This window comes from Octopus sinensis, linkage group LG1 (genome assembly GCF_006345805.1).
Source record: "Octopus sinensis linkage group LG1, ASM634580v1, whole genome shotgun sequence".
NCBI lineage: Eukaryota > Metazoa > Mollusca > Cephalopoda > Octopoda > Octopodidae > Octopus > Octopus sinensis.
Window position 1 is genome coordinate 33,114,100 of NC_042997.1, and position 12,902 is coordinate 33,127,001.

At 37.3% G+C, this 12,902-nt stretch overlaps 1 protein-coding gene across 4 annotated transcripts in view; it reads right to left on the bottom strand.

Annotated features, from left to right (window-relative positions):
- Positions 1-12,902, bottom strand: part of LOC115208880 (secernin-3) — a 101,778-nt gene that overhangs the window by 85,350 nt on the left and 3,526 nt on the right. For all 4 annotated transcript variants that reach the window (XM_029777112.2, XM_036499060.1, XM_036499027.1 and 1 more), the window contains 2 exons: positions 11,211-11,412; positions 3,400-3,587 (listed from right to left, as the gene is read on the bottom strand). In XM_029777112.2, the coding sequence (XP_029632972.1) occupies positions 3,400-3,587; positions 11,211-11,399 (377 nt within the window). In that variant the 5' untranslated portion in view covers positions 11,400-11,412. Of the gene's footprint in view, positions 1-3,399; positions 3,588-11,210; positions 11,413-12,902 lie in introns of those variants that run through there.

A 12,902-nucleotide genomic window follows, 5' to 3' on the forward strand; every position in this document is an offset into this window, starting at 1 on the left:
CTTAGCCATTTTTTATTTCTTGTAGTTATGCTGAATGACTTATCTGCCCCAGGTGTAATTGAAACAATCCTGACTAGATAATTAATATGATATTAATATATTCATTCTTTTATTTGGTTTGTGTGTGTGTGTACATGTGTGTGCATACGTGTGTGACTCTATATATATATATATATATATATATGGCCTCTGTGCCGGTGGCACGTAAAAAGCACCATCCGATTGTGGCCGTTGCCAGCCTCGTCTGGCACCTGTGCAGGTGGCACGTAAAAAGCACCCACTACACTCACAGAGTGGTTGGCGTTAGGAAGGGCATCCAGCTGTAGAAACATTGCCAGATCAGACTGGAGCCTGGTGCAGCCTTCTGGCTTCCCAGACCCCAGTTGAACCGTCCAACCCATGCTAGCATGGAAAATGGTCATTAAACGATGATGATGATGATGATGATATATATATCATAATAATATTAGGGAGTATAACTCCAAACTTACAGGGAAAAATTCAGTTTAAAAAAAAAAAATTATCATATATATTACTTGTTATTTATGTATTGGTTTATGTCTATCACTGTTTGAGTTGCATAATAGTGGTTTTATCTCTAATTTATATTTTATATATATATATATATAATGTGTGAGGGTGAGTGGTTCAATGATTCTGGGACTAGGTGGCATGCAGTGTTCTTGGGGAAGGTACTTTGTTTTCTGTTGTTCTGATCTGTTCAAATGAAGTAAGTACCAGCCAAGTGCTGGTGTAGCCCTCTCTCCTTCTAGCTGGCACATCCTGGACATTCCACTGCCTTAAAAGCAGGAAACCTGGCAGTGTGTCTACGTCAGCTCACAATTATGTGTAAGTGTATGTATATATCCATGCATCTGTCTATCTGTCAGTCTGTCTATCTATATACACCATCATCATCATCAACATTTAACATCTGTTTTCCATGTTGGCATGGGTTAGATGGCATGACAGGAACTGACAAAGCCACAGGGCTGTCCTAGGTTCCATAGTCTGTTGTGACATGGTTTCTATGGCGGAGCACTCTTCCTAGTGCCAGCCATTTTACATAGAGTACTGAGTGCTTTTATGTGATACCCTCACCAGTGCTTTTTACATGGCATCAGCACCAGTGCTTTTTATGCGACACCAGCACCTACACCAATGCTTTCTATGTGGCATCTTGGTTTTAGGATCTATTCTGGTACTGGCACTCAAGCCCCATTCTAGTAGGCTGTTAAGAGCGCCATCTGAGCATGATCGTTGCCAGAGTGGCTATCTGGCCTCCATGCCGGTGGCACGTAAAAGACACCATCCAAGCATGACCGTTACCAGCATCGCCTTACTGGCACCTGTGCTGTGTAAAAGATTCGAGCGAGGTCATTGCCAGTACCGCTTGACTGGCACATAAAAGCACCCACTACACTCTCGGAGTGGTTGGCATTAGGAAGGGCATCCAGCTGTAGAAACTCTGCCAGATCAAGATTGAAGCCTGGTGCAGCCATTTGGTTCACCAGACCTCAGTCAAATCGTCCAACCCATGCTAGCATGGAAAGCGGATGTTAAACGACAACGATGATGATGATTCTGTTATGATGGCAAGTCTTCTTGAGTACAGTAATGCACCACATATCTTGGTCCTCTGTCATCTCTTTTGTAAGGTTCATCATTTTGATATCAGCCTTCAATACTTAGTCCCATGTCTTCCTGGGTCTCTCTCTTCCACAACTTCCTCCCACTTTAAGTGATTGGCACTTCTTGGCCTCATCCATTCGCATAACATGACCATACCAGTGCAGTCTCCTCTCTTTCATACTGCATATAATTCTGCTTATGTCCAACTTCTCTCTCAATACACCAATATTTTGTGGCACTTGTACACTGACATTGCACATCCAGCAGAGCATACCAGCTTCATTTCTCTCTGACCTTTTTATGTCATCCACATTCAGAGCTTACATCTTACTACCATGTAGCATCACAGTTTACACACATGCATCATACAGTATTTATCTTTATCCTTATTATTAGTGCTAGTGAGAAGTGAAAGACCAGGCAGGACAAGTGAGCCCAGCCCACTTATGTATGCCTTTCCTCCCTTGGACACAAAGACCTGTTGAGGCAAGCGAAGTCGATATAGAACCTCATCCGACGACAGGCACCCATGCCAACCCCCTTTGCTTGCGAAGACATGTTGGGGCAAGTGAAATCGAAATTGAAATCGAATTGAACCAATCCCATGACTGGCACCTGGCAGATGCCAGGACCCCTGGACTGGTAGTACGTAAAAAGCACTATCCGACTCGTGGCCGATGCCAGCGCTGCCTCGACTGGCTTCCGTGCCGGTGGCACGTAAATTGCACCAATCCGACCGTGGCCGTTGCCAGCCTCGCCTGACACCTGTGCGGGTGGCACGTAAAGGGCATCCAGCTGTAGAAACATTGCCAGATAAGACTGGAGCCTGGTGCAGCCTTCTGGCTTCCCAGATCCCCGGTGGAACCGTTCAACCCATGCTAGCATGGAGAACGGACGTTAAACGATGATGATGATGATGATGATGAAGTAAACAATTTATCTTCTGTATAAATGACTCTAACAGACCTTTAAAAGAATGTTGTGCAGCAATATTGAAATATTAGAGAAAAACATACTTAGTAAGATATCATCTGATATCATGCATACTTTTGCAATAAAACAATCAATCAATTAATTTGCAACATAACAATCTAAATTTTAATCAGGTAAAGCAACCCTTTTTTTATTTATACTTGTTTCATTTATTTAGCTGATTAAATATTTTAATATCCATTTCTTCACTAGAATGAGTAAGATGGATGCAAAAATATTGATATTTATATATAGATTGCTGAAATGTGTGTGTGTGTGCATGTGTGTGTGTGTGTGTATATCATCATCATCATCATCATCATCATCGTTTAACGTCCGTTCTCCATGCTAGCATGGGTTGGACGGTTCGACCAGGGATCTGGGAAGCCAGAAGGCTGCACCAGGCTCCAGTCTTATCTGGCAATGTTTCTACAGCTGGATGCCCTTCCTAACGCCATATTTGTAAATATGTAGAACAGAATAAACAGATTACCAGGCTGAGAGATTTGAAAATTTAGCCAGTTTATTATTTCTTTCACCTGACTGGCCCCTGTGCCGGTGGCACGGAAAAGCACCCACTACACTCTCGGAGTGGTTGGCGTTAAGAAGGGCATCCAGCTGTAGAAACTTTGCCAGATCAAGACTGGAGCCTGGTGCAGCCACCTGGTTCACCAGCCCACAGTCAAACCGTCAAACCCATGCTAGCATGCAAAGTGGACGTTAAACGATGATGATGACGACTTCATGTATCTGTGCTAAGATCAAGAAAAGAGGGAAGCTTGTATGTATACTCACCTAACGATATCACAACCAAGTAGCTTTTCCTCATTCTCTTGTTGGCTGAGCATCTTAGAGAACACAGCTTCATTACCAATACAGACGCCATTTTCATTTGATCCACTCTCAGCTCCCCACATCCAAGATGGTTTTGCTATGATAATTGAATAAGTTCTTGCTGCCTGATCGACTTTGGTATAGGTACACTGCAAGGAAACACAGATGAAAATTCCGATGATATGTTTGAATTTTAACATTGAAAATTAACATTGCAAATGATTTTTGTAATTATTTTTGTTAGACATCTTCTGCAAATCGTGTTTATGATATTTTAAATCTTCCAAAATTTTTTTGTAGTCTCACAAGCAACAATCACAGATTCCCAATGTCTTTGTTGTCTGGATAATTAGAAGTAACAGAAGTATTTGATATAGACACAAAATAATATTAACCTATCATACATATATATATGTAGGTGTATATACACACACACAGATATATTATTATTATCATTATTATTATTATTATTATTATTATTATTATTATTATTATTATTAGTAGTAGTAGTAGTAGTAGTAGCAGCAGCAGTAGCAGCAGCATCAACAGAAGCAGTAGCAGCAGCAGTAGCAGCAGCAGTAGTAGTAGGTAGTAGTGATGGTTGTGGTTGTTGTTACCATTGTGGTTGTCTCATATTCTGAGAAAGATGGTTCTGCAATTTTTTGATGAACGACCTGCACAAATGAATTATTTATAGTGATTGAATATTTGTGCTGTATATTAGCTTACACCTTCCATGATATCGATGTTACCTAGACAGGTGCACAATGTAATCACAGAGCAACATGTGATAAAGCGTTTTTGCTCAAGAACACAACAAACTATCCAGTCCAGAAACTACATTCCCTTAATCATGAGTGCAACATCCTAACCAGTAGGCCATATAACCTCCTATATATATATATATATACACACACACACACACACATGCACATACATACATACATACATGATGGCCGTCCACTGGTGACCAAAGAAGACCATTGCTGACCTTCAGGAACATTGTGCGCTCTAGGACTAACTTATATTTTGCATTTGCGGCTCTGTTGGTGGCTAATGAGCCCTGCTCTTGACAAGCATACATGACTTGCAGACCAAGCTTTCCCCATTCACTATACGAGCCGTGTGCTTTCGCGCAGCTCGCCTAAGTTCTTCATGCTGGATACGTGCTCTCTCAAAAGTGTCGATCCCCTCCTTAACCTGCTTCCTCCATCTGTGGCGATGACAGGCATTGTTCTCCCAGTCAGTGTCCTGCATATCAAAGGCCTTTAACGAGGACTTAACACAGTCCTTAAATCGCAGCCTTGGTTTCTGCCGGGTCTCCTTCCATTCACAAGTTCTCCATAGAGCATCTGCTTAGGAATCCTTCTATCCTCCATTCTAATAAGGTGTCCAGTTCAACACAACCGGTGCTTGTGTACCATCGCCTCAATACTCAAGATATCAGTTGTCCTCAGGATCTGTGTGTCTGGAATTTTTGAGGTCCAGCCAACATTGAGAATACATACATACATACATACTTACATTCATATATATATATATATATATATATATACACATATGTATATATATATATATGTATATATATATATACAAGCTGGTATACCCGGTAATTCCTGGGGGTAAAGATGTTCTATTGAAACGCCCTATTATTCTGATATAAGAAAGCAATTTCGTTATAACTGCCACAAAAGGTGTATTTTCCATCAAGAAAAAGTACAGAAAACTGTCAGCTGGAGGAGGAAGAGATTGTTAGAGGTTGGTGAGTGAGGTTTTTGGAGGTTGGTGAGAGGCAAAGATATTATTCTGCTTAGCAAAGGCATCTGGGAAATATATAACTGCTGTCACTCACAGAAAAACTATTGTTTTACCGTGAGAAAAACACTGTAGTAGTGCTAAGTGAAATTTGGCAATCGAGGATTGAATCCACACTATGCCTGCATGAAGCCACTACAAATACATTGTGGAATAAAAAAATTATCTACTGTCATGGGAAAAGTTTAACTGTAAAAATGCAGAATTATTGGAGTAATGGGCATCCAAAAATGTATTTATGTATAGAAATGTATGAATGAAGTCTTTAATGTTTAAGATTCAAATTAAGGAAGTGCAATAATAATGTTTAGCAGTTCAAAACTATGAGTAATGAAATGCAGAATTAGGTCAGCTGATTGTGAGAAATATTGATCACTTCACTAAAATCTGCAGGTGGAATGGGTTATTTCCCTTGGGTTGTTTAAATAAAATATTAGTAATATGTAGTAGATAGAAGGATCCATTGAAGGGCCCTATTATCGATGTTTTTTCAACAATATAAGTATGTCACAAGGTTTCCAGACATGAGTTCTACTCATGTGTCAAATAAAGTATAAAAGTGATATTGTCTGCAAAATATCAACATTCAAAGAACAAAAAATCAATATTAAAAAAAATCAATATTCCAAGTAATCGAACATAAACAATGAAATGGGTTATTTCCCTTGAGTGTTTAAAAAAGATATTGTCCAGGTGCTATGGGTTATTTCCCGTGGGTGTTTTAAAAAAAATAGTTATATGAGGTAGATATAAATGTCTCTTCCAGGGGCCGTATTATCGACTTTTTCAACAATCTAAGTATGTCACGATGTTTCTAGGCATGAGTTCTACTCACGTGTCAAGTTTCATCAAAATCAACATAACGATTTAGGAGGAGTTAGCTAACAATGCCACAAAAGAGCACACCGATTTTCTGCATATGTAGTATATATATATATATATAAATATATATATATTTTTTAAAAATTTTATCTAGTTTCAGCTCAGGAGCTGTGGCCATGCTGGGGCACCGCCATTTGGTGTTGCTACATGATTTTACTTCACGAATGCTTTTTAGCAACTGCCATTTGGTGCATGAGAGAGTTCGATGCAGCTGCCCTCATCTGCACCTCCTGCCATGAAGTTGGTTCATCCGGGACACCTGACAGGAAGAGATCCAGTCCTACTTTAAAGACATCCGCATCCACCCCATGCAGGTTCCTCAGGTTCTTCGGGAGGATATCGAAGAGCTGTGGGCCTCTGAAGCCCAGGATATCACAGTATCTTGTCCTACATCTTGATGGCAAATTTGGAGTCCTTGGCACCACGCAGTGGCGCCCAGTTCTGGCATTTGTGTAACTCTCGATGCCAAAGTTTGGGACAAGTCCTTTCAGGATCTTCCAGATGTATATTATGGTATATCTTTCTCGCCTACGCTCCAAGGAATATATATATATATATATATATATACGCACACAAACATGTACATATATATATTGTTGTGTCTGGGGAGAGTTCTTTTAGTGCCTTATTATTTAATACATTCACCAGTAAAGTTTCCACTCATTTACTTATTTATTTTAGGAACAATAAATAATGAGTGGAAACTTTACTGGTGTGTGTGTTAAATAATAAGGCACGGAAAGAGAATCACTCTCCCCAGACACAACAAAATATGGTTTAACACACGAACTCACATAAAGAAGTACCAGAGTAAGCACATAAGTTTGTAACAAGGTGGAAAAAATAGTACTCAATTACTGGAGGTAGAGTAATATGCTTTGTTAATAAAGTATATATATATATATATATATATATATATATACACATACATACATACATACATACATACATACATACATACATATATACATACATACATATATATATATATATATATATATATATATATATATATATATATATATATATATATATATATATTATATATATATATATATGAACTGTCAGAGAAAGCTATTGAAAATTACCTGATTTATATGTGCATGGGTGTGCTTTTTATTTTGTGTTTATTTATGCAACTATTACTAAATACATTACTTTGTTCACCTGATTTATTTCAGCTTTTTTTTTTTTGTTGCACAATTTCTTCTTTCTGCCATTACCTTTAATTTACTTTCAGCATACGTCTGCATATATGTATCATTGTGTATATTTATATGTACACTTCATATTATACCTTTATTTTACTATAATACAATGGTATTCCTTTGTAAAGAATTATAGCAAAGTGTGTATCTGAACCTATATTTTATTCTCTTATACTTTTAGTATATGCATGTATATGATGGATATTCATGTATTTGGCCATATATATATATCTAAGAATATATATATGTGCATATGTATATATTTATGAGTACATATGTATATTTATGTATGTACATATCTATGCATGTATATTTGTTTGCCTATGTATATATGTGCATGTCTGTAGCTATATGTATATAATAATATGCTTTTTATGTGAATGTCTGCATAGTTTCTTTTTCTTGTGTGTATGTTTGTATGTGTGTGTATGTATATTAGTATATTCATGTGTGTATACATACAAATAACCTACCACTGTCTCATTCCCTTATTCCTGTTTTTTTTTCTTGTTTTCATATTCCACTCCTTTCCTATTCCCTGTTTTTTTCCCCTCATATGAGCTTTTATTACTTATACCAATTCTAAACAATAAATATCCCAGCTTTTTGGCATGCCGGTTGTCCATTATTGCCACCACATGTATATTAATGAAATTATAATCTACAGCAACCACTACAATACTTTGAGTGTGCTGATAATTAATGAAACCACACCCCTGTCTATCTTACAAAGAAACAAACAAGGAAAATATTTCTTTTTTTTTTACTGCCTCAGTCTTCTGTAACAGAGGTGCCATTTCTAGTTCACAGTTGTGTGTGCGATACTTAAAAAAAGAGCTAATTTAATTGCGTTGTAGTAAGCTGTCAGTAAGTATGATAAAATTTTAGTTCTCAGTTGAAGTTATTTATGTTATTTATGATATGATACTAATGTCATTGAGAAAATCATAAATGTTACAATTTTTCATTTTTCTCTCCTTTAAAATGATCAAACTCTATTACCTTGATTCAAAATGGATATTTAAGTAAAATAATTTATAGTAATCCTAGTAGAGTAGAAATAACATCCCAGTAAATACAAAAAAAGGCCAGTCTAGTAAATAAGAGCATTGTAGTTCACTTGAAGCATTGTAGTCCAGAAGTAGAAAATGAAAGAAAATATTTTGGGTGCAAAGGCCTATCTTCATAAAGAAGCAGTCCAAGAAATGTATAGTTATGAAATTGATGCATATATACATTTCTTGGACTGCTTCTTTGTGAAGAAACCCCTTTGTGTCTGAAATATAAAGGTTCTTTTCTAAAACTTTCCCCATTGTTAGAAGCTTTCTTTATTTCCCTTTTCTTTCATTTCCTACTGGTCAAGTGTTTTCGTTAATATGTGCACATTGTAAAGTGGTTGATGTTAGGAAAGACATCCAGCCATAGAAACCATTCCAAAACAGATGATGGAATCCTTGGATCCATTAGATCCAGTCAAACCATCCAACCCATACTTGTATAAAATATGGACATAAAATATTGATGATGATGATGATGATGATGATGATATGTGGCTTATTGTTATCATAAACATTAGAACTTGTAATTTGCTCCTTATGGCTAATTTTATTCACCGTAAAGAAATGAAAAACAGTAAACTTTTTAAGCTACCAAAAAGTAAGTTTGGTACATCGTTGGCCATTAATTTACCATCAATAAATCATTGTCTATACATCAAACAAATCTAGCATGTTGAATTTTAGTATAATTTGATATTTGTTTAGCTTCAAAAATTGTAAAATTCTGTCTATTTTTGACATATTACTCTTTTACTCTTTTACTTGTTTCAGTCATTTGACTGCAGCCATGCTGGAGCACCGCCTTTAATCGAGCAACTCGACCCTGGGACTTATTCTTTTGTAAGCCCAGTACTTACTCTATCGGTCTCTTTTGCCGAACTGCTAAGTAACGGGGACGTAAACACACCAGCATCGGTTGTCAAGCAATGCTAGGGGGACAAACACAGACACACATAAATATATATATATATACATATATACGACAGGCTTCTTTCAGTTTCCGTCTACCAAATCCACTCACAAGGCTTTGGTTGGCCCGAGGCTATAGTAGAAGACACTTGCCCAAGGTGCCACGCAGTGGGACTGAACCCGGAGCCATGTGGTTGGTAAACAAGCTCAAATAATGTATTAAATATAAGGCCTTTCACCAAGAGGCTTTTGAGAGAAATAATGTCTCTTAGCAAGCAAGGTTTTTTTATGAGATTGGAATTATAGGGATGCTATACATTGTTACTTAGTTATTCAAAGCCTAATGAGAGTAGATTAGGAATATTTTCTCCTTTCATGAAAGTCAAACTCAAGACATCCTTCAACCCATTAATTTGTTGTATTATGATATTCAGCTTCATATCAAGGAACTATTTTTGGTTTCGATAGCGTTGGTATTTGTTATTCACTTTGCTATTTATTATTCTCTCTTGTAGACAGGAAAGTTAAATATTCTGTTCAACAGAAGTAGAAGCAGAATGGAGAATAATGGTTTACGTAGAGTACATAATATTCCATAAACCACACAGACACTATGCCAAACATTAAAAAATTTCAACAAGAGAATGGTTACAGTGATTTAGTTTCCCTCAAAGCTTTCTATTGGCCCAGTACATTAATGGTATTTACAACCTATTCATTACTCTTTCTAGTGCTTATAGCAGTGAAACTACCTTTTCTTGATACCTAATTACAGCTAGACAGACTGCATCTGCATTAAGTGTTTTGTTCAAAGGATACAACACAGCACTAGTAAGATAGCATGTATCATTACCCCTTAAGTGGGTAAGGCTCTCGATGCATCAGCTAAATTTACATTATCAATGACTAACACTAATTGTCTCAAATGTACTATCAATGTTGTCTGTCTTTCTTTTCAAATATAAATCATATTTAAATGTAATCTTACTTATTAAATATTCTGTAGTGCAGGGTATCATTCTTTTTATCAACCACTCATAGGGTTTGTATCACAGAGGCAGGAAAAAAACTTCAATTTTCCATTTGTCATTTTATAAGATTCATTCATAAATAGGTGCAGGAGTGGCTGTGTGGTAAGCAGCTTGTTTACCAACCACATGGTTCTGGGTTCAGTCCCACTACGTGGAATCTTGGGCAAGTGTCTTCTACTATAGCCTCAGGCCGACCAAAGCCTTGTGAGTGGATTTGGTAGACGGAAACTGAAAGAAGCCCGTCGTATATATGTATATATATGTGTGTGTGCATGTTTGTGTGTCTGTGTTTGTCCCCCTAGCATTGCTTGACAACCGATGCTGGTGTGTTTATGTCCCCGTCACTTAGCAGTTCGGCAAAAGAGACCGATAGAATAAGTACTGGGCTTACAAAGAATAAGTCCCGGGGTCGAGTTGCTCGACTAAAGGCAGTGCTCCAGCATGGCCGCAGTCAAATGACTGAAACAAGTAAAAGAGTAAAAGAGTAAACCAATAAGTAGATCATCATCATCATTTAATGTCCGCTTTCCATGCTAGCATGGGTTGGACGGTTTGACTGAGGTCTGGTGAACCAGACTCCAATCTGATCTGGCGGAGTTTCTACAGCTGGATGCCCTTCCTAATGCCAACCACTCCCAGATTGTAGTGGGTGCTTTTACGTGCCACCGGCACGAGCGCCAGTTTGGTGGTACTGGCAACGGCCACGTTCAAATGGTGCTTTTTACATGCCACCTGCACAAGAGCCAGCCCAGCAGCACTGGCGACGACCTCGCTCAAATGTTTTTTTTTCAAATAAATAAATGAATAAAAAAACTAACAAAAAGACAAGAATTTGCATCAAAGTCATTAAATAGCAGTTCTTTACTTACTTGTACTTTACTATTTCTTGGATGATCACAACCAGCAATATAAAGTACTTCCTGTACCTCTTCAGATGGTCTGTCAGAATTCTTACCAAATATGACACAGTTATCTAAACTGTTGGGTGGCAGCACAACAAAAGTATCACAAGACAGAGGTGGGCAGCTGTCTGCCAATGAAGCTAAACTTGTTGACATTTCTGTGAAATTTCTGCAACAGAAAGAAATAGAAATTTTGTTATAAGAGATACAAATAAATAAATAAATAAAAAAGATGTATTCTTGTTTTTAATTTGGTTTGGCTACATACTGTACATTATTTATATAAGTTTTTTGTTTTGTTTTGCATGTGTGTATGTTGATAAAGATACAAACAAATAAATAAACATTTATACATATATACATTTACAATATTGTTGAGGGGTCAATTGCTGACTAGTTATAAACATTCAAAAACCATTGAGAAGAGATCACTTATGGACATCTGTTTTGAAGCCTGTATCTTCTCTACCCAGTGGAGGCACATAGCCTAGTGGTTAGAGCAGCGGACTCGAAGTCGAGGGATTTGTGGGTTCGAATCTCAGACTGGGCGATGTGTGTGTTTATGAGCGAAACACTTAAGCTCCACACGGCTCCGACAGAAGGTAATGGCGAACTTCTGCTGACTCTTTCGCCACAACTTTCTCTCACTCTTTCCTCCTGCATCTTGCAGCTCACCTGCGACAGACTGGCATCTCATCCAGGTGGGGAACCTATACGCCAAGGAAACCGGGAAACCGGCCCTTATGAGCCAGGCATGGCTCGAGAAGGAACAAACAAAACAGTCTTCTCTACCCATGTTATAAATTTACTTTTGTACTCATTATCATATATGTTACTAAATGTTTGAGTACCCCAGCATAGTAAATTCAAATTGTTAGCACAGGCATAACCAGGCTTATACATGGCTGTGAGGTTACAAAGTTTATTTCGTAACTACATGATTTCAGGTTCAGTTCTATTTCATGTCATCTTGGGCAAGTATCTTCTACAATAGCCTCAGGCCAACAAATGCATTGTGAGTAGAAGTTCATCGTATATGTATGTGTGTGTGTGTGTGCATGTGCGCACATGTGTGGTGCATGTGCGGGGCATGGAAATGTTGATTCCACATGTTTTCATTAACAAAAATTCAGTGTCATTGTTTTCATTCCCCAATAATCAAATGTTCTGGAGTCCAGTGGACATGTATGGGCCAATAGAATAGAAAATACCTCACTTGAAAAAAAACTAAAAAGTCTAGAGACAGGAAGAGCATCTGGTCATAGAAAATTCATTTTATTAATTTTTATCTAACCTATGCCAGTCTGGAAAAAAAAAAAAAAATGATGATGATGATGATGATGATAGCACTGAGGATCATAATGACAATAATGATAATAATGATGATGATGATGACAATGATGATAACAATGATAATATTCAGTATAACAATGAAAATATGCTATTTAAAAAAAAAATCAATACTTAACTCTATATTACTTAAGTTCCCATAATATAGCACATTTCACAAATTTGCATAAGCTTGTATGTAATTAGGAAATGAGAATTATAATATTTCATGCAAAGCTAACCAGCAGCAAAGACTCATTCAAATTTGTAAATATTTACTAAATCATTTTCACTATTACTGACACCCCAACCCATCACCATTATATTCCT